We start from the raw sequence: 21,016 nt of genomic DNA, 5'->3' as shown, positions 1-21,016 counted from the left end.
AGAACATGCTGGTGGTGAGGAAGTTTATTCTTTTTGCCTCTCTCAGGAGACTTTCTCTGGAAGCTTCTCAATCCTAGACCTCTCTGCAGCTGCCAACAACCCATGGAAGATTCCATGTCACAGATGCCATAAGAGCCCCCTCAGCTGTCTCATTCCCCAGCCTCTCTGGGGTCCTATCTGGTTTCCCCAGACCCATGCACCAGACTTTGGAAAACAGAAGCAGAATGGCAATCTCTGAGACCACGCAGTATTCAGTTCTGGCTCTTTCACTCATTATGTGATACTGAACAAGTAATCATCTGTAAAGTATGAATAATGGGTTCATCTCACAAGGTTGTTGTGAAGATGAAACAAAACCTGTAAAGCATGTAATTAGTGCTTTACACATAGAAAGTGGCATATGTTAAGTGGGCAATCATTATTTGCTCTTCTTTTATATAAGGAGGTAACTTCAGAGCCACCTAGTTCAAAAGGGTTAAGAGTACAGAGAGTGCAATTTAGCAGAGAGCATAGCACGGGGATTTCCAAAGGCTCAGAGCTGAGCTGTTTGAGTTCAAACAAGTGACTTAATTTCTCTGTGCCTCAGTTTCTTTAATGTACTAAATGGAGATCGTTAGTCCTACTTCATTAGGTTTTTGTAAGAATTAAATGAGTTAATTCATGTAAAGTACTTAGAACTTGTAATAAGCTAGCTAATTTAGTATTAATATTAACTTAAAGTATTTTGACACTCGCACCTGTGTAGAAATTTGTCTCACGTGAACTGGCCCTTCCACTCAATATTTCTTTTTCTTCAAACTGCACCCCTATTCATTCTCTTTGGTACTCCCACCCATTTGAGGTTTCTTCTCATTCATTCTAGTGTGTAGAAAGCTTGAGTAGTACTTCACACGTCAGCCAGATGAGTTCTAGAGGGGAATGGCTTTCCCTCCGTGAGCAATGGTGATTTGGTTCCTCCAATCCCAGTTTAATTTCTCCACCAGAGAGAGCTGTGAGCTGGTGTTGACCAGAGGTCACCAAGAAGGAAGCAAATCTTGAAAATCTAACCTTGACGTTTTCTTAGGGTCAACCTAGCCAACTATATCACATATTGAAGAAAGAGTGCTTTTCCTATTAACCTCATTCTGGCCAGGCCCTTCTGAAATACTGTACATCTCTACTAACTTTTTTTTATCATGTTTAAACCCATTTGATATTTTCCTGTTCAACCTAAGGCCCAGGTAATTGAAAAATAAAGAAATCACTAATTATGAAAGGTTATGTTCTTTCTTTCAAGAGGAATGGAGCCAGTAGACAGTAAATAGACAGTAAATAGACAGTAAATAAGTTTGGGTGAGAAAATAGATTTCCAACTTAAACTTAAACTTACCATTTTAAAGTATACAGAGACATAACATTTTAAATTCACTGTTTATAAAATAAGCATGATACGAACTTTTTTCACTTCCCTCAGAAGTTTTCAAATTCATTAAAAGTTGAAAACAAATTGATCATTCTTTTTAAACTAAGGAATAATCTGAGAATTTGTTTTGTGTATCCCATATAATATCTTTGACAAACATTGTTTCCTTTATATAAAAGCAAATTTCAATAACTGTAATTTCAAATTTAATATAGCTCATCTTACCAAGATAAATTATTCTTCTAAAAGTACCTCTTCCAATAACATGATTTGAAAACGGCAATTTATTACCCAGTTTGAAAGTGGTAACGTCATAAAATTGGCAGTTATCATTATATAGCAATTGATTACCTTAAAGTACATAAATGCATAATTCATGCCTTGTGGCTCACTGATTAAAGGAATAAGTGACCATGTAGATAATACTAAGACAGATTTCAAATATTGGCCAGAATGTCTCGATCATGCTAATTCACTTCAGGCAGTACAGACCAAATTGCTTTTATTTGATTTGCCTTCACCCACCTCTTTATCGAGGGCGTAGTCATGTGCCTGGATGTTAATTATAACCACACCTTGTGATCAGTAGTGTTTTCATAAATATAATTACAAAAGACTGAGAGACTTGGAGAGCTTTCTGTATTTCCATGGTGATGTACACAAATAAATAAAAAAAAAAAATGTTTCCTGAAAGTGTGATTAGCACAGCCCTGAGAGTGTCTTGTGTTGGTATTTCCAAAAGTTTGCTTACAGCATTCATGGTGGGTTCATTTGGGTGACACAGAAATGCCCAAATAAACTGACGTTAATACAGAAGAGAACTGAAACTATTGAGAACTTGCGCTGTCGGTTTTATTGCTGGGATAAAAATCATACACTGATGCTCTTCTAATAAATATTTCAGACTTTTTATGAATAATTAGTGCAGATGCAATCTCCTTTTAATGTCACGAGGTGAAGTGAAGGAAAAATTAAATAGATTTTAAGTTCAGCGTCTTTCCCTACTACGTTGCTCGAATCCTCCTCTATTCACACAATAGATTACCCTCTGTGCATACTATATTTTGCTCAGCCCTTAATATTCTGAAGCGGGACTGAAGCAGTCGTTATCTGTGGCGGTTCCTGGGTTATTTTCAAGCCCAGCACTACCCACCCAAGTGGTAGTGACACCGGCTTTCACTGAAGCCTTAGTACTCTTAAAAGAGCAATTTGGTTGGTTGCACGGCTATTAGGATCACACAGCAGCCTGAAAGCTGTCAGTACAACTGCTTCTCATCTTTTTCACACAATCCTGACATCTTTTCTCTTTTCTGCTGGACGCAGACATTACTGTTTTTATCATTTTCAATCAAGCTCTCCCAGAACGCTGAGGGATATATTCCCACTGAAAGCAAAGTGGAGATCAGAAATTATTTTATAGCTCCTGGAACGAGAGCAGTGCTGACTGCGGGCTGAAAGAGCTGCATCGTGAGAAATGTAGCTTGGCTCAGGGCTACATCAGGGAGCTGCTACTTCAGCTGTTAAAGATGGCCAAATAACACCTACCTCAGGTTTTTCAATGATTAATGCAATTTTACTAACTGGGAGGGAAGAGGATGTGAGAAATTTTGTGAAATTAACTTGTGGAAATGGTATCATCAGAGAAAGTGGGGAAAATTACTAGGCTTGAACTTCTCTTCGTTTTGATGCTCTTTTTCTCTGGACCAACTCTGAGCAAGCTGACTCGGACCCCCTGGAAAGGAAAACCTTGGAAAGGGGGTAAGTGATGAAAGTTTTGTGTTAAAGATCTAAATGGAGTTAGCTGAGGCTAGTCAATGGGAACTTGAAGACAGCTAAAGGTAGAGGAACTGCTTCTGTTCGGAATCAGATTTTTATTTCCAGAAAGAGGATGTGTGTTGTAGGTGGCTAGGAAGAAGAGTTTTTCTCTGTTATTGTTATAAATATATTTTTGGAATTTTTGGTTTTGTGGGCTTGCAAAGCATTACGAGGATTGTTTGCAGCAGGGAGGGTATAGAGCCAGATGCGTGTTGCCCTAGTGCAAGGATATATGTGTTATCCTTAGGAAGCTTCATTATTTTAGAAAAGAAATGGGTTCTATGTCAGATCCCTGAATTGTTAGCAGATTTTGTGAAATGATCAGAGGGATGTTATGAAATGCGGTGCTGCCAACACTAATTTTCTAGCTGACTCCATCAGTGTTGATGTATTAATAAAGATAAATTGCATTAACTTTATTGAAAAAAAAATCAGCTGAATGAGAACAAGCCTTTCAATACTTCAGAGTGTTGTAATCCATTTTCTTCTGCAGTTGAAAAATTATTATGAGGTGAGAGAGAATTTGTGAGACTTTGGACCTGCTTTTTTATAAAGTTCAGTTGATTCTGCTTTACCTGAGTGTCATTTGTTTATACTGAACACAAGTTATCAGGGTACCTGTTCTGTGAATGCTCTAAGCCAAAATGATGCTGCAGAAATATCTCAGCAGAGACTTTCCGGACAGTGTGTACATGTTTCGGGGGAAAATCTTGATGAGAGATATCTGAGGGTTTTGCTTTGCGGAAGCATCCTTTTCACCTAATATTTTTATCTCAGTTCTAGAAATGTTTTCTGGGTCTGCCCACCTTTGCTTGGCTGTCAATGTTCCAATGTGAGGTTAAAGAGAAGCATGAACATTAACAAGAAGTTTTGATAATTTATCACAGCATTTCAGCAGGATTTTCTAAATACATGAGACCCTTCAGTTTGATCTTTCTGTGTCTCCTTTTGTTGCATTAAGGATATTACCAATCTTCCACCTACTGTACCTTTGAGGGAAAAGTTCCAACAGGCACTTAGCTTCGATGGGTTAGTGCAGATGCAGCCCCAAGGAGTGGGAGCTGCAAGTGATCTTTGGGCCTTGTAAATTATATCATCACATTACTGTATTTCCTGATGTTATCAATGGATTTTTTTCCTTGCAAACTGCAAGCTGTTATTTATGTCAGCCTGCATGGCAGCTTTTTGGTGGCTTGGGATCTAGAGATGTATGGTGTTATCAACTCTAGGGGATGTCAGGAGTGTTAACTTGTACTTCCTATATACATTTTTCAAAGACAGTAGGCAGTTCTACCATGTAAAAGTATCATTTCTTGTGATAAACTTTAGCAGTAGACTTTGGAGCCTTAGCTACTACCCTGTGAGAAAGATAGCTGCAAGATTTTAGAAAAATTGTTAACCTAGTCAGAAAGTTTTATTTCAAAGGGCATCTGTTCCTAGGCATTTATTCATGGCACACAGCCTTAAATACAGATGCACTGGATTTCATTTGTAAATCAGGTCTGAAATGTTTCATCTTTGAACATATTACTGCTTTTTCCAATGTACACTATCTCAGCTAGAAATTTGCTAGCTCTGCTGTGCAATGATGATATGACTCAGTCAAGTTAGAAATAAGCAATCATAGCAACATTTTTTATTTATTGTTAAAAGAATCTTGTGTATTTTAAGAAGGTCAGGCAAGTTGCTGAATAACTTTAAACATGTTGATCGTTCTTTAAAATTTTTTCTTTTTTTACTGACTCTTTTTGTCACTGTCTATGCATTGCGTGAATATTTTCCGCAGATTCTGAGTTCCTGCAAAGTAGCTTTACCTTGATATGCATACGTACATGTTGTAAATATTTATTTATTCATGAGCTTGGCTACTGATGGTTGTGTCAGTTGAACAACTCTGTTAACTTTCCTCTTGACATATTCTGCAGTCTTTTAAAACATTAGTTTACAATAGTTCAACATTATTTTGTTTCTAGAAGTAGCGGTTTTATTATTTTGTAGAATACCTAGGAGAAGTATATGTATATATTGGGTGGGGTGGAAAGGGAGAATGAGGCTTCTTAAATTAAACACTATGGCCAGAAGCAAAGAGGATCAAGGTTCAAAACAAAATTTTAAAGATGGTTTCTTTACCTTTTAAAATTTGCTTTATATCAATACTGATTCAAGCTTATCTGCTTTACAGAACAATCTTCAAAAGTGATGTTCTATTTCTAAAAATCCTGGGAGAAGTAATAATAACAAAACAACAGAGTTTTCTTCTGAAATGATTTTTTTTTTTTTTTTTTTTTGCACTCACATTGCGTAGGTGCATTTGTCTTAATCTGATTGAGCCGCTGTCAACCTCCATATGGCAACCTGCCCACGGTGACAATTTCCATTTTTGTTGTATTAACAGAGTCCACCGTTCTGAGAGAAGGGGTTAGGGAGGCAGGGCCAGGGAGGAGCATCCTAGATCTGTGAATAACTGTGGCCTGTGAGGAGTGGAACAGACAGCATGTGGCCTGGCAGCTCAAAACAGGTATTTGTAAGCTGACTTAGAACAATTGGAAAAAAATGCTGATTATTGTTGGCTACCAAGGGATTTTTAAGCTCATCAATGAACATGAATCTCAAATATAGGTTAGTAGGCCAGCAAGTTTTCCCTCAGGCACATGCTTTTCTATTTAATCACAATATATGAACTCCTCAAGGGAAGGTGGATGTCTCATCTGATTCGTTCAGAGCATAGCATAAGTGAGCATAAGTTTGCATTCATGATAAACTAACCAGAAATCCTAAATACACTGCTGGCATCACCTTCATTAGGGTTAAGGGACCTAATTATTTTGCATTCAATTACTCTCATGGGAAGAAAGTCTAAAAGATGTAAACAGCTCCATTCCAGTGAGCAGAACTACAGAGAAGTTTACATTGTAGATGGTCAACGTATGTAACATAAAGGAAATTTAAAATATCATTTTTTAAAAAATTTTGCTATTGGAAATTAGACTTCAAGCTAAATTTTTACTTTTATAGCTACTCTCAAAGGTGAAAATGGGAGGTAAATATGTATAAATAGAAGAATGGGTGTAAAAGTTGTAAATGGGTGAAGCTAGGGCAAAAGGGGGCTGTCGAAACAAACCCCTGGCCCAACAGAAACACTGGCCAATCAGAGCAACGGCTGATCAAGCTAAGGGGAGGGGCCAACCCCGACTGTCATTAAGGCCCACCCAACTCCTTCACCTTGACTCCGTTTAAATCTCCCCAAAGAGTCTGTCAAGTTCACTCAGGCATCTCAGTTATGATACGAGTTAAACTATGGCAACAGAGCATGAAGTTATCAAAACTTTTGACAATTCAAAAGATTATTTCACAGAACATTCATACTTGTTTCCTTTTATAAATTACAGCAGCTGGTTGTCCGTGTTTGTTTTTGCTAAGCAAAGAAAACCTCTCTGGCGGTTATCTCCCCCGCTCTCTGTGAAGGGTTAGAATGTATTATGAACATTCTATGGCATTATGTTATTTTACTTTATGGTGCATTGAAACAGTGACATAGGAATATTCAGAGGGTGCTATTTTAGATATTATGTACTTATTTGCATGGACCTGTATAATATATTGACAGTTATTTAGACGTTTCTTGGAATTTGAGGTAGGTTGTTTTTGTTTTTAAAACCTTAAAAGTTAAAAAGAAAATTAACTGTGCTGGTGCTTAATACCTATAAGCCCATTTTTACGATATTGCTTCTGAAGCCCTGACCACCAGTTCAAATGCCCCTCAACCATGTGCTGAAAGTAATATTTCATATTTTGAATGCTAGGGCATTTTATTTAGATTAGAAGGCATTTGTCAGTTTTTATGTTTATATATGTCTTATATGTTTGCCACTTTGTAAGTTATTTGAAGAGAAATTTTGTTTTTGATTCATATTTGTTAACATGTAATCTTGCTCTTAATAGATGCTCAATAAATATTGTTTGATGAATGAGCAAAGTACCTGAAAAATTAGACTGGGAATAAAATATTCTATGACTTTAGGTGTTACACTTTTTTTGTTTTTACTTTTAATTGATGCTATATCTTATCTTTCTAATGTTGGGAAATCATTTTTATCACTCTACTTTTACTATATCATTTAAATTTCGGTTTTAGTTGTAGAAAAATATGAATGTATTTATAGTATTTTAAAACTTGGAAAATTGTGGCAGACTCATGTAGGAAGTAGTGCAGTAAGGAAAAAAGAAAGCAACGTTGTTGTTCAAAAGTAATTTATAATGTGAGATTGTGAATCTGGAAACTGAACAGTATGAATATTCATGCAAAATGTAGAGTGTTCTTTGTACTGTGTATAATCACCACTTCTGTTTTTCATTTGTTTAAATTATTTAATCTCCATCTGTATGCAATAAATAGATTTAATACCGTATCTTCCCTACAACTAAAGAGTAAATTCCAAAGCTAAGCCTGAAATGAGTGTGTTTTTTCCAATAAGTTCAAAAGATTATTTGAGTATTTTTTAGATACAGAAATCAGAGTATGCTTAACAACCATACTAAGATCTGTTGAAAGTTTTGCTCACGTTCTCTAGTGCTATTTGAAAAGCAGCATTTGAGAAAATCAGCAAAGTATATGTGAGGACTTGATAAGAAAAACTTGATGCTTGAGCATGGTAGACTTTTCTTAGTCTTAGAAATTATGACCTGAGTATATCTTATCCACAGTCATTTTGGTCTAACTTTCATTCTGATTTACTGTTTCACTTTTAACCTCATAATTTTATTTTACTTACCTATTTATTATTAATGTAACATATTTGTTGCCATGTGATTTTGAAAATTCACATAATACTTACTAAAATGCATTTTGTATTGGATGATAAATGGGGGGGGGAATTGGAAGGGGTTTTGAAGTGTTCTTTTTTTACAGCTCAGCGATTGTGTTTTTATTTATTTATTTATTTATTTATTTTTAATATCTTTACTGGAGTACAACTGCTCCACAGTGGTATGCTAGCCTCTGCCCTACAACAAAGTGAATCAGCCATACATAGACATACATCCCCATATCTCCTTTGAAGTGTTCTTTATGTTAGAAAATAGGTAGAAAGAAGTTGTTTATATTTAACTTACAAATAGAATACACAGTTTTATCAAAATGGGGAAAACTACTGCCCAGGAAGCAGAGTTCCGATCCATTTTAAATAATATAGTTTTAGGAGCTGTATATCTTTTATAAAGTCAGAATATACCTGTGAAAAATGTGATCTGAAAATATATGGACTCACACCACCCTGATCAGGTATGAGTGCAAGTTTCTGTATGTGTGTATCCATTAGTTCCTACCTCTCTCCGCTCCAGGGAGAAGATTCATTAGCCAAGTTCCACAAGGAATATTTTGTTCAGGAACTTAAAAAAGAAATAAGGATTTTCGAATAGGTTATTTAATTTTAAAAAGTGAGATAAGTTGACAGTAATGAAATACCTTAGATATCTTAGTATAGGGGTTCATGAATCCATTGTTAAGATGGTGTCAGCACTTACATTTTAAGCTACATTTTCAAAGGGTTTACAACTGAGCCATAAAACTTTTGCTTCAAGATGGATCATGGCTACCATTAGGCCTCCATCTGAGAGCAATTTTCAAATTAGTTTTCAAATTCAAACCTTCAACCTTCAAAATTGCTTGAGTATAAAAAAAAGGAAAAAAAGAAAGTAAAATATAGCTATGGTCACAGGCTTTGTTACTTGATAAAGAATTAAAATTTCAAAATAGAAATTCAGAAACTGATGATACTTTACAATAAGGTCTGTTTGCTTAAGTCAGTTAAAGATTATGTGAATCAAATAGTGACCTTGATCAGTTAAGACTGGGGATCTTTTATCTGTTAAAGACTTTTGTTTGGTTAAGAAACCAAGGTCATCCAAACAAGAGATAATATTCCTGAGAAGGAAAGAAAATAAGCACATTACATCTTAAGGTCCTTGCATTTTCTGAGACCAGAGCATTCATCAGGGCCTATGGCCTCATCTAATATTGTGCTTCAGCCATTTAACCTCGCTGGTCCTTACGGTTACCTTTGTCCAGGAGTAGAATTTATGGAAAATAACTGAAAGATGACAATTCTAGAGTTATAATGTAGAAATCAAATCAAAGATCCAAAGTCCTGAACTGGTACCTTAAAAACGATATACAACTTCACACACTAAAAAGGGGTTTCTATACTCACTCCACATTGGGTTTTTGAAAGCCATTTATTAAATATTCAATAGGTATTCAAACTTGATCTATCAAAAACACTAAAAAAATATATTTATATATATGGTATATACATGTATACATATATACACATACATACAGATTTCTACCCTCTAGAAACTTGTAATTTATGATTCTTAAGACTTTACTTTTTTGGCAGGGTTGGAGAGTGGGGGGAGGAATTCTCTTTTCCTTTAACTGGTATGTCTTCAAATAAGGTAAGTGTGATGTTAAAAACAAAACAAAAAACTAAACTAAGGTTGGGCTTGGTGCCATTTGGGGTGGGGGGCGGGTAGCAGGGAGTAGAACTACAAATATCTAAATTATAATCTGAACTTACTCTCTTCTTGATATTATACCAAAACCACAATTTAGGGTAAAACTGGTTGAGCTCAGCTCCAGCATTCAATCTGTTCTACAAACCACTTATTAACTTCTGGATGATTTATACTGATTTTTATGTTTCTTTACTTTGTCTTTTCCATTTGTGACCCCCTTCTTAAAATGAGAAAGCGACTGGCTGTCTCAAAGTGTCTTAAGCTATTGAATAGCTGAGACAACTCACCTTAAAATATAAACTTTAAATAATCGATTTGGGAACTTTGGTGTGTAGAAAGGCATGGTGATATGGTCACGGAAAGAGTCTATATCCTAGGATTAGAAGGGAAAAACAGCTGTACTTGATAATAGGGAGAAAGTAGTTGTGAACCCTTTACTTTCTAGGCAGTATGTGGTTTATACTTAACAGATTCAGTTTTAAATCTAGTCCAAATTCTGTTTAAAAAAATCTATACATCAAATTAAGCCTAGCATATATGCTTCAGATTCCATTATGTAATGGAGTTTTTTGTAGAAATAAGTGGGCTGTTGTCCAATTAATAGTATGCAGACACAACAAAAAAACTGTATGTATTTATGAATAATATTTGTTTGAATGGCTACACCTTGAATTCTGTCTCTATACAAAATGCCAAATGAATAAGCCTATATTCTCACATGAGAAAAATTTTGCCTGGTATTATTACTCAGGAAAATATAAAGGTTTAATGAGCTAATTCAGTACTGCCAATTTATAGCTCTTGACATGTTGCCAGGATGAGTATAGAAATTCATTCCTTCTGTCAATGTATGAAGAGTTCACCACATAGACTATTAAGATAGACTCTACATATGCTTGGTAGAATCCCTTTCATATCAATGTCAAAAGCTCTGTCATCAAAGAAGTAGTTATCAAGCTGGGCAAAGTCCAAGAATGTGTTCTGGAGACAGGAGCACATCATGAAATCTCGGATGTAATAGTTGGAAGCTAATAAAGAATTTATTTTAGGGCAATCAAGAATGTAACTGAAGTGCCTTCTAGAATCCATAGGGGCCTGAGAATTGCTTCTGGCTAACTAGTACGAGTTTTCATTTATCTAACAGAATGTCCCATTCCTGTTTAGGGATTGCATGGACCAGTGCAGAGACACATGCAGGGATTTGGGGCTGAGGTTGTTGATGGCCAAGTGTGATGAGCTAAATTTGATGCACTGTTAGAGAGTTTTGCTAATCGTGCATTTGCACTCAGGGTCCCCAAAGATGTTATGTTGGTAATTTGTACATTCAAGGTAGACCAACATGTACTGTACTATTAGTAAACTATTTTTATGTCCATCTACTATATGCATATACTCTGCTTATATAGTATAGTAGGAAACCTAAAACACATACATTCATTCATTCAAACAAATATTTATTGAATACTCTCAAGAGAAACAATTTAAATGATCAGAAAGATAGGCATAAAGAAACATTTGGAAGAACAACCAGTAAAATAAATGAGCTGTAGATTATGTGTATATAGTTTGTTAAGGCTTTGAATAAATAAGTAAATATAAAAGGGAAAAATTTTTCAATTGATAATAGCCAGAATAATGAGAACAGGGAAATATACTATATGCTATATACAGCTGAACAGTTTTTTTTTTTTAATTTTCTTTTTTTTTTAAGGACATTTTCTGTGCCAGGCTCGGTGTTATGTTAATTTCTTTGATCTCTGTAACTTAATGCTTGCATCAACCCTATCCAGAAGTTACTGTTATTCTTATCATCCCCATTTGTCATATGACAGTAACAACTTGACTAAAGTTATCAAGTAGTATACTTTGGAGCCAGACACCCGATCCAGGCCAACAGTATGCTACATCTGGGGGACAGTCAAGTAACCAATCTGATTCCAATGGACAGCATGTTGAGAATTAGTGGCAATAACAACAGAATCAGCTAAGGATAGCTTTGAGAGTCGGGCAGAGAGTGAACTAGAATTTATAGAATTGGAAACAAGTGGCCATTTCAGGTCTTGGTAGGATAAGTCATATGACGACTGCAATATTTAGGGAACAAAACATGGTGCCAATTACCTGGGTAATTTTGCAGATACCCATCATACTGTAGAACTCTGTAGTATCCCTGCCTCATTCAATTTGCAAGATATACGTTTTCGTAACTTAAAAACAAAAGCAGTGACACCAAATTCTGTGTTAGAATAAGAGTCCAAGTTGTGATTTGATCTTCTTTCACTGTGAAGGGTTTAACAATGTCACTGTTATTGAAAACTATTTGCCTTATATCAATATAATGTGTGTTGGGCAAAGCATCTTCTTAAGTGGTTTATTTGACAGTGCCAAATAATTTGCATCAAAACTATTAAGTGGTTTCGTGTTACCACGGTAATAAATTAGTTTGTGTGTGTATATAAATTAGTATATAAATGTATATATGAATATATTCGATGTATAAATAGTCCATATTTTATAGTTGCTACATTAAACTATGTGAGTGTAAATTATGTGGTTATGACATTTATCAGCTATTTATAAGTTATGTTATACAATACTTTTTTAAAAAATAAATTTATTTATTTATTTTTGGCTGTGTTGGGTCTTCGTTTCTGTGCTAGGGCTTTCTCCAGTTGCGGCAAGCGGGGGCCACTCTTCATCGCGGTACGCGGGCCTCTCACTGTCGCGGCCTCTCGTTGCGGAGCTCGGCTCCAGACACGCAGGCTCAGTAGTTGTGGCTCACGGGCCCAGTTGCTCCGCGGCATGTAGGATCCTCCCAGACCAGGGCTCGAACCCGTGTCCCCTGCATCAGCAGGCAGACTCTCAACCACTGCGCCACCAGGGAAACCCCAATACATTTTTATAGAAGTTTCAAAGAGATATAAACATGTTGCTTGAAGCCTCAGTATATGTTCTAAAAAGAGTTCTTCATATCATAATTACATTATTGGATGATCTTTAAGATTTACTGCTATAATTTTAAATGCCTTATGTATATATAAAAGTATGATTTTATTCATCTGTTTGAAGAATCTAGGCAAGTGGATGGGTATATGAGTTAAGTAATTTGGAAGTGGTAGCATATTTTTCCAAAGCAAAATTTTAACTTACAATTATTAAGTTTAAAAGCATGTGATGAAATCACTAGAAGTCAGTTTTACTTGTAACTGTCATTCAACTAGACCTTAGATTATTAAGAATTAAATTGATCAGTAGATGTACTGAGAAGATGCACTCTTACATATCCTGTTGTAGCTCAAATCCTTACAATTTTGATTACAAACATTTTGGCTTCAATATCTTACAGATACATTTAAAGCTAATTAAATAATGTTGTGGTGTGGTAGTTCACACTTGCTAAACTTCTTTGAGAATGTCATCAACGAACAATGGAGACATCCAATTTCTGCTTACGTCTCTGCATTTACTAGCTGTACACTCTAAGGCGAATTATTTGACTCCTGTAATTCTCGTCTACGGCCGTACTACCCTGAACGCGCCCGATCTCGTCTGTAATTCTCAGCATTCTCACAGTGTTATTTTGTGTGGAACAAATGAGATAATATATATAATGTAACTACCAGTGGTTTTTCAATAAACATTTTCTTCAAAAAATTTAAGATACTCAAACCTTTTACTTATTATTATTAGCGTGCGCACACACACACACACACACACACACACACACACACACTAAAGTTTAACTGCTAACATTTCCTGAGGACTTCTTGTATGCCAGCCTTGTGTCAATGCTTGCCATACATAATTTTATTTAATTCCCTGTCTATATATCGGGCCTTACTTTTTCTCTTACTTTACAACTCAAATAGCCAAATCTTTTTTTTTCTTCCCCCTCTTCATTTGAATTCATCAGTCTGTATTTTAGGCTCATTAAAGATGTACAAATGTTACATGCATTTAAAAAAATTTAGCAAATAAAATGCAGTCACCATTCAATGTGCTAATAAATCAAATACTAATAGCACATCTAATTTAAAATAAAGACAAGTGTGTCCATGATTAGGAGGGCACTTGGGAAATATTGGTAGTGTAGAAAAGAAAAACAAAAACTATATTTTTAGGAAATCAAACAAGATACGCTTAGGTGGCATGGAGATTATCATTCCCATGTAGTATATATAAAATTGGAGTATTCACAAGGGCAAAATTGGAATTAAATGAGCCAGGTCCAAAACCAGATGGCAAGAAAAAGTTTCAAGCTGTTCCATTTGGAAATTGATTTTTAGATTTCTACGTGGTGTATTACATTATAAGTTCAAATTAATTTTAAACTTTTAATTTTTCGAATATATCTTCCTGACTCCTAGCACACACTTTTTCGTCTGTCTTCTGGCCAGTGAAATCTAAAATGAGCACCAAACAGCTTTTCACTCTACATTAAATGCACACAGAAGAGCACTTAACTGTGTGTATTTTGAACTCCTCTAAATAAAAGTTTTAAGAGACAAGAAGCTTTTTCTACTTCAGGGTCACTATTAGTCTGAATAATACATAAACATGGAGACATAGGGGAAGTTCTACTGAGGATTGCAGCGTAGCTTGAATAAAATTGTCATTATCACAATTGATAAGTTTGGTATCTAGTGAACCTCGTATCATACTAAATAGTCAGTGTCAATGTCTTATGTTTTCCCCGCCCATCAGAACCCAATTTAAAGGAAGAAACTGAAAGAGAAAACATGGGTGCCCACGGAAGTACTTTGAGGTGTCAAGAGTTAAACACTAAGAAAGGAAAAAAGTAATTTCTCTGGCCTCAAAAACCACAAGGCATGAATAAAACACTACTCAGACATGGCGTGTGATGCTCTTCTTGAAGTGAAGTTTTGTGCTCTTTTCCAGTCAGGACTCAGTTAATGGTGTTGCTTATATGTACCTTAAATAGACAATAAAATTCATTGTTCAAAAAAATGTACAACTACTAAGTTAGGATGTTTTCTAAATGTCTCTGTAAATGGATATTTGGAAAGTTGATAGTGCAGAAAAGTAGACAGGGATATTATATTCCCTGTCATTTAACCAATTGACAATTGCCTTAATCCTTTAAATCGCCTAATAGCATGTTTGCTATGTGATAGTCATTTGGGGCTATGTAAAAGTAATTTACATAGATTTTATAGATTTAAAATCATGCCTAAATGTCCAGGTGAATCTGGACATTTTTAAAAAGTATATGAGAAAAAAAAAAGTATATGAGAACAGGAGTATTTTATTGATGGGTAAAATAAAATCTGATTTTAAGTGAGACTTTTTCTCCCCCAAATGCTTGTTTTTCCCCCATCTACTTGAGGAAGATAAAAACAAAACAAAACTCCTCACAAATGCAAATTTCCTATTTTCTGCTATGATCTGAGAATATGCTTTTCTGATAAATGAAGTTTTAGTGTTAATAGAAATATTACAAACAGATCAATCAGTCCTAATAGGAATGCCTATGAAATAACCTCAAATACTCTTAAATACAACATTGTGTTTAATATTACACTGCAAACTCTTGTATATTTTCATATTTCAGGATATCACAGTGGGTCAGGGTCCTCATTATAAATGTCCACTATTATGATACTAAAGCAAAAAAAAGAACCAGTTATCAGAAGTTCACAGTCAATATATTGTAGATTAAACTGAGTTTATTGTTTCCTAGATATGCATTTCTCGATATGGAAGTAATTAAGTTAATAAAATCATGAATATGTTAAGAAGCAAGTCTGATTATATCATTCTGACTCAACATGTCCCTTCATTTAAATTAAAAAGTAATTTAAACACTACCTTCTAAATGTTTGGGAGGCTTGGGTATAAGGTTATATTCATAAGTGGAGGTTGGGTATAGCTTGAATTATATACCTTTGTCTGCCTTTTAGTCAGTCTATAGAGCAAAGCAGTTAATGTTGAATAAGTTTCTTGTCTTCTTATCCAAGAATGCCACTTGAGGTATGAAGACATAATTATTAATCAAGCTTTCCTGTGAGTTAATTTAATACTAAAACATTTGGAAAGGAGTTGGGAAGGAAGCATAACTGTTCCTTGATCAAAAAGAAATGGCATTAGCTTAAATAACTACAATGACAAAAGCTGTGTGTATTTAAATGAGAGTGATCAGAGTATTATTCAAGATTCAATTATTCTGAGTCTGAGAGTATTGTAGAAAATATATGTCTAACTAGTTGAGAAATGAACCTTGTGTTTTTGTTTTTGTTTTCTTTATTTGGATGCACCGGGTCTTCCTTGTGCCATGCAGGATCTTTAGTTTGTGGCATGCCGGATCTAGTTCCCTGACCAGGGATTGAACCCGTGCCCCCTGCATTGGGAGCGTGGAGTCTTAACCACTGGACCGCTAGGGAAGTCCCTGAACCTTGTGTCTTTAAAGATAATTGCAGGAACGTTAGGTAACAAGAACAAAGCATGTTGGAAAACATGGAAAAATATTTTAGTACTGAAATTTTGGTGACCGTGAATGTTTTATTCTGCATGTTTTGGAGACCCCTGGTCTGGCAAATAGGAGTTGTTTACAAATTTTAGTAATTATCATAGCATGTTAGCAGATGATAGATACTAAATAAGCTTAAAGGCTCAGATCAATGTATTTTTCATTTAAACAATAGCTCATGGTCAATGTAGAAATGCTGGAAATAGGGGAAAAAACTTAAAGAGAACCCCAACTTGCCATAACCCCTCCCCAAAAGAATAGTCACCTTATCCTACCCCCTAAGGATAATCATTTCAACCCCATCTAGTATTTTCCCCATATATTTATTTTCCATATTTCCCATATTTAGAACTGCCCATTATATGCATGTGAACACCAACAAAAAAGTATATGAACACCAAGAAAAATATATAAAAGCTGTATATGGGCATCCACACACACACATACATGCACATACTAGTAAATATGTATATTACATTACATAATGCACATATATATAATTTAGAGTATATGTATACAGAATTATTTTCTTACAGTGTAATTTTTTCTTATTTTTCTTTTACTTTGTTTTATGTCCAATTTTACACTATTATTCTGCTGTACATATCTTAGAGCACAAATCTGATTGTTCCCTTGACGGTTTCTAGAAGTGAAATTATTGCCTCAAAAGGTATGATCATTTTAAGGCTCTTGACTCAAAATGCCAAAAAGCATTGCATAAAGGAGTATAAATTTACATGTTGACCCAAACTGCATTCAGCCTAATGGAATGTACTTTTAAAAATATAGAAAATTTGGGCTTCCCTGGTGGCGCAGTGGTTGAGAATTCGCCTGCCGATGCAGGGGACACGGGTTCGTGCCCCGGTACGGGAAGATCCCACATACCGCGGAGCAGCTGGGCCCGTGAGCCATGGCCGCTGAGCCTGTGCATCCAGAGCCTGTGCTCCGCAAGGGAGAGGCCACAACAGTGGGAGGCCCGCGTACCACAAAAAAAAAAAAAAAAATATATATATATATATATATATATATATATAGAAAATTATCATTTATTTTTTAAAATTTGATACACAAATATGGTATTCCCTTATTTAAATTTATTTTATTAGTAGCATACTTGAATATATATACACACATCTATTTGTTTATTAGCTATGCATAGCTTACATTTTATGAATTTCTAATTTAATATTTGAAGCACATATTTTAATCAATTTTCTTTTTATTTAATTACAGGAAAAAAACATGTTTTCAAATTTAAGAATGGTGATCAGCAGTGTCACAGTTCAAATATCACAAGAAGTAGAACTTCATTTAAAAATCATTTTTTGATTCTACATACCAGTATTTAATAAGAATTTTTTTATATATTCCAGTTGAATGATGATGGTTAGAACCCATGATAAAATCTAGCTGTATAAATGTAAATATTTTAGGTTAATTTTTTTTGAGGTCATAGTTTCACTTTATTGTTCATTAATGACCACAACTCAAATGTCATGATTTAAGAAACACAGTAAATTAAAGAGTATATGTAGAGAAAGAAAAACTGAGATGGTAAAAGGCACAATCTTGTCAAATGAAAAATGGTTAAAGAACAAAGGATATTCAGCCAGGAGAAGAGATGACTTTGTGAGCTTAACACCTGACTGTAAGTAGATAAAGGGGTATCATTTAAAATATAAAATGAATTTATTCTGTACTGCTCCAGCAGAGAGAACTAGACCAGGAAGTAGCCACTAGAAAGAAGCAGTTTTCAGGTTCAATTCAGGAAAATCTTTCCAATAATTGATAGAGCTTTTCTATTGTGGAATGGACAGAGTATCCAAAGTAGAAGATCACTTGTCAGAGGTGTCAGAACTTTTTTTTTTTTAATTTTGTGGTTAAACTAAATCAGTGTTTCCCAAACCTAATGCATATCAATAAAACTATGAAGTTTTTTAAAAGTACAAATTCCTTAGTTGCCACCACAAGCAAAGTAGGTCTGGGAGGGGCCTGGAACCCGTAGGAAGCCTCCTGGGTAATTCTCATACACCTAGTAGCCCAGTGGTTCAAGATCCCGATTTGTAGGCATTTTTGGCACATTCACTTTCCACATCTGGGCGTCCCTGGAGATTGCCTTTTCCAACAGGAAAGACAATCTCTGTTTTTCCAAAGGCCCTGGAAACTTCATGCTATCCTTTGGATCTGCCTGCCTCCCAGCTTGATGTAGCTACCTTCTCCTCCCCCGCTCCTCCCCCTCCCCTCCCCTCCCCCTCCTCCCCTCCCCCCTCCCCCCCTTCCCCCCTCCCCCCCTCCCCCGCAGAGCTGTAGGCCTCACAGTGGTGACCGGGGTCATCGGGAGGCCGTTACCACCCCGCTTTCCTCAGTGCACTGCGACGGGCTCGGCTGAGGAGGGAGAAGAGGGGGAACCGGGCCAGAGGGCGCAGGGTCTGGCGCTCGATCGGCACGCACGGCTGCGGCCTGTGGGTCGGTCAGCGAATTAGTTCCATGACGCCTCCGGACCTGAGGCCGCCGCCGGTCCGCTCCTCCAGCCGCTGCCGCTTGTGCCCGGGGGCGGCGGAGGCCGGGGAGGGGCGGGGGGGTGGGGGGTGAGACCGGCTCTGCCCCTGACCGAGGGAAGCGCCTCTGAGGGGAAGTGGTGAAAGGGGGGAGAAGGGAGGAAAGGGAGAAAAAAGACAGGGGAAATGGGGGGGGGATTAAGAAAACAGGAGACAGGTGCTGCCGCGTCCCTAGATGAATTCTGAACGACTTCAAACCCCACATGTTTTTAATGACTTAAAATAACTTCATGTGAAAAATATCCTAATTTAAGCAGGCGATGTGATGTGAATGTTAAGAAAATGTAGGTAAATCCACATATTGGCTATATTGATACAATATGCAGATTTTAGGAAAGAAATCGTCTAGATGTTATGCTTTTTAAAACAGTGGAATAGAATGTACAGACAATGATGGATAGGGTGTTGAGTAGCTTGGAACACTTTTCTTATAAAGAATGTTTAAAAAAAAAGTAGATGCAGATTAGCTTGGAAAATGGGGACTCAGATAAGTTTTTACAGTCATGTGGAAAGATGGAAAAAGATGGTCTGATGCTTCAAAGAGAAAGGAGAGAGTTGCCCTAGATGCTTAAATGTATGTTCCACCAAAAGAAAAAAAAAAAAAGAGGAAAGGAAGAATAAAGAAAGGAAAATAAAGCTTAGCTAAATTAATTGATACTTTAAGGAAACTCTGATTTTAGATTATTCATATATAATGCCCTAATGACTATAATTGTCTGAAAATCGCATGTATATCTTGTGGACATTGATATGTATTATCATGAGATGGCTGAGGGAATTATGCATGGCTATCTGCAAAGAAAGATTCCATGTTCCCATTCAGTTGTCAGATTGTATGGTTATATAAAATGAAAATAAAACAGAATCTCGTTGAATATGCTGTTAAATCATTTCCAGAAGTATTAATTGTAGTGACTGGAAAATTTGATAACACTTCAGCATTATATAATTTTCAAAATTCTCTTTGAGAAATTTTCTCTAAATTAGTATTTAATTTCCTAATATAAGGTATATATTTTTTTATAAGATACGGCATTAATTGTCATGGGAGACCCCCAACCTCACAAAGAATGGTGACGAGTAACAAGACTCTAAAAGAAATGACTATGCCAGCAAGCAGGTTGGCTTGCCAGAATTCGTAGACCCCAAAAGTAGACAGGAAGACTCAATGAGTCAGAGCAAACCAGTGAACCAACCGTACACTCACAGCACAGTATGGTAAACAGCAGGAGCATCGATGTGATAGCTCCATTTCCCCTGCCCTCAAGTCCCAAGTCCTCAAGACACAACAGGGCAAGACGGTGCTATTGCAAAGGAACCCAGGGCCAGGGCCTCAGCATCTTTTATAGAAAACAGAAAACATGCCATTTCCCTACCAGGGGGAATACGTAGTGAAAAGGTATCTTCTTGGTCTCCTTAGTTGCCTACATGACGTGGTGCAGGAACAGCTCAGAGTCAGGGGGCAGCCTTGCTTTGTGGTTTAGCATACTCAGCAGGAACTTGCAAGCAATGGGGTTCATGGTAGACTGTTGTCTAAAAATTAATAGAAACTTTAAAGGCAATTTTCCTCACGTTAAACACATTTCTAGTTGGAGAGAAAAATAAATCCACTCTGGAGCCCTTTTTTCCAAATCCTCTGCAAAGTCCCTTTGATTTACTTTCTCAGGAGCAGCAGTACATTTCCTTAAGATGTCTGGTAAATCAGTCTTCCTTGTGGCTACACCGGAACATTTTCAGAGGCCTAACTAGCAAGAGAATCCGGCTTTCAGGTATCCAGTTTATCATGCAAAATACATAATATACCTCCAAGACATTTATCTGAATACTAGAATGTGAAAACACAGTTCTTTCAAATAAATATTCGTATCGTTTTCTTATATCTATGTAGGTTTTTTAAAGCCCACGTTTGGGAGATGATTATAAAGCAGTAGAGCACGTATAAGAAATGTCCATTCAACTGAGAGGGGCCCTATGGAGGGGAAACTAAATGAGGTAGATTCTCTATACCTTCAAGCACCTTACAGTCTAAGGAAGAACACAAAATAAAACAAAACTGTGTATCAATATATTTGCAGGAGAGAGAGAAATAAACCCAATTAATTGCAGAGGTAAACAAAGTTCATTAGTAATCAACGTGACAAAAGGAATAAAGGGGATTCTTTAATATCAGAAAGCTAAGCTTGACTACCATCTTTTGCAATAAGTTCTTTTTGTACCACAAAGAAGCATTCCTTGATG

The 21,016-nt window shown here is 36.2% G+C and overlaps 1 protein-coding gene across 18 annotated transcripts in view; it reads left to right on the top strand.

Moving 5' to 3' along the window:
- ROBO2 (roundabout guidance receptor 2) overlaps positions 1–21,016 on the top strand; it is a 1,699,370-nt gene that overhangs the window by 408,340 nt on the left and 1,270,014 nt on the right. For 5 of the 18 annotated variants that reach the window (XM_067034901.1, XM_067034906.1, XM_067034911.1 and 2 more), the window contains exon 1: positions 2,547–3,160. The exons of 4 other annotated variants lie outside the window; for them this stretch is intronic. In XM_067034901.1, the coding sequence (XP_066891002.1) occupies positions 3,031–3,160 (130 nt within the window). In that variant the 5' untranslated portion in view covers positions 2,547–3,030. Of the gene's footprint in view, positions 1–2,545; positions 3,161–21,016 lie in introns of those variants that run through there. 9 more of the 18 variants (XM_067034908.1, XM_067034907.1, XM_067034912.1 and 6 more) reach the window with 3 other exon arrangements.

This window comes from Kogia breviceps, chromosome 5, assembly GCF_026419965.1.
Source record: "Kogia breviceps isolate mKogBre1 chromosome 5, mKogBre1 haplotype 1, whole genome shotgun sequence".
NCBI classification, from domain to species: Eukaryota; Metazoa; Chordata; class Mammalia; order Artiodactyla; family Physeteridae; genus Kogia; species Kogia breviceps.
This window is presented reverse-complemented; position numbering and strand designations above follow the sequence as displayed.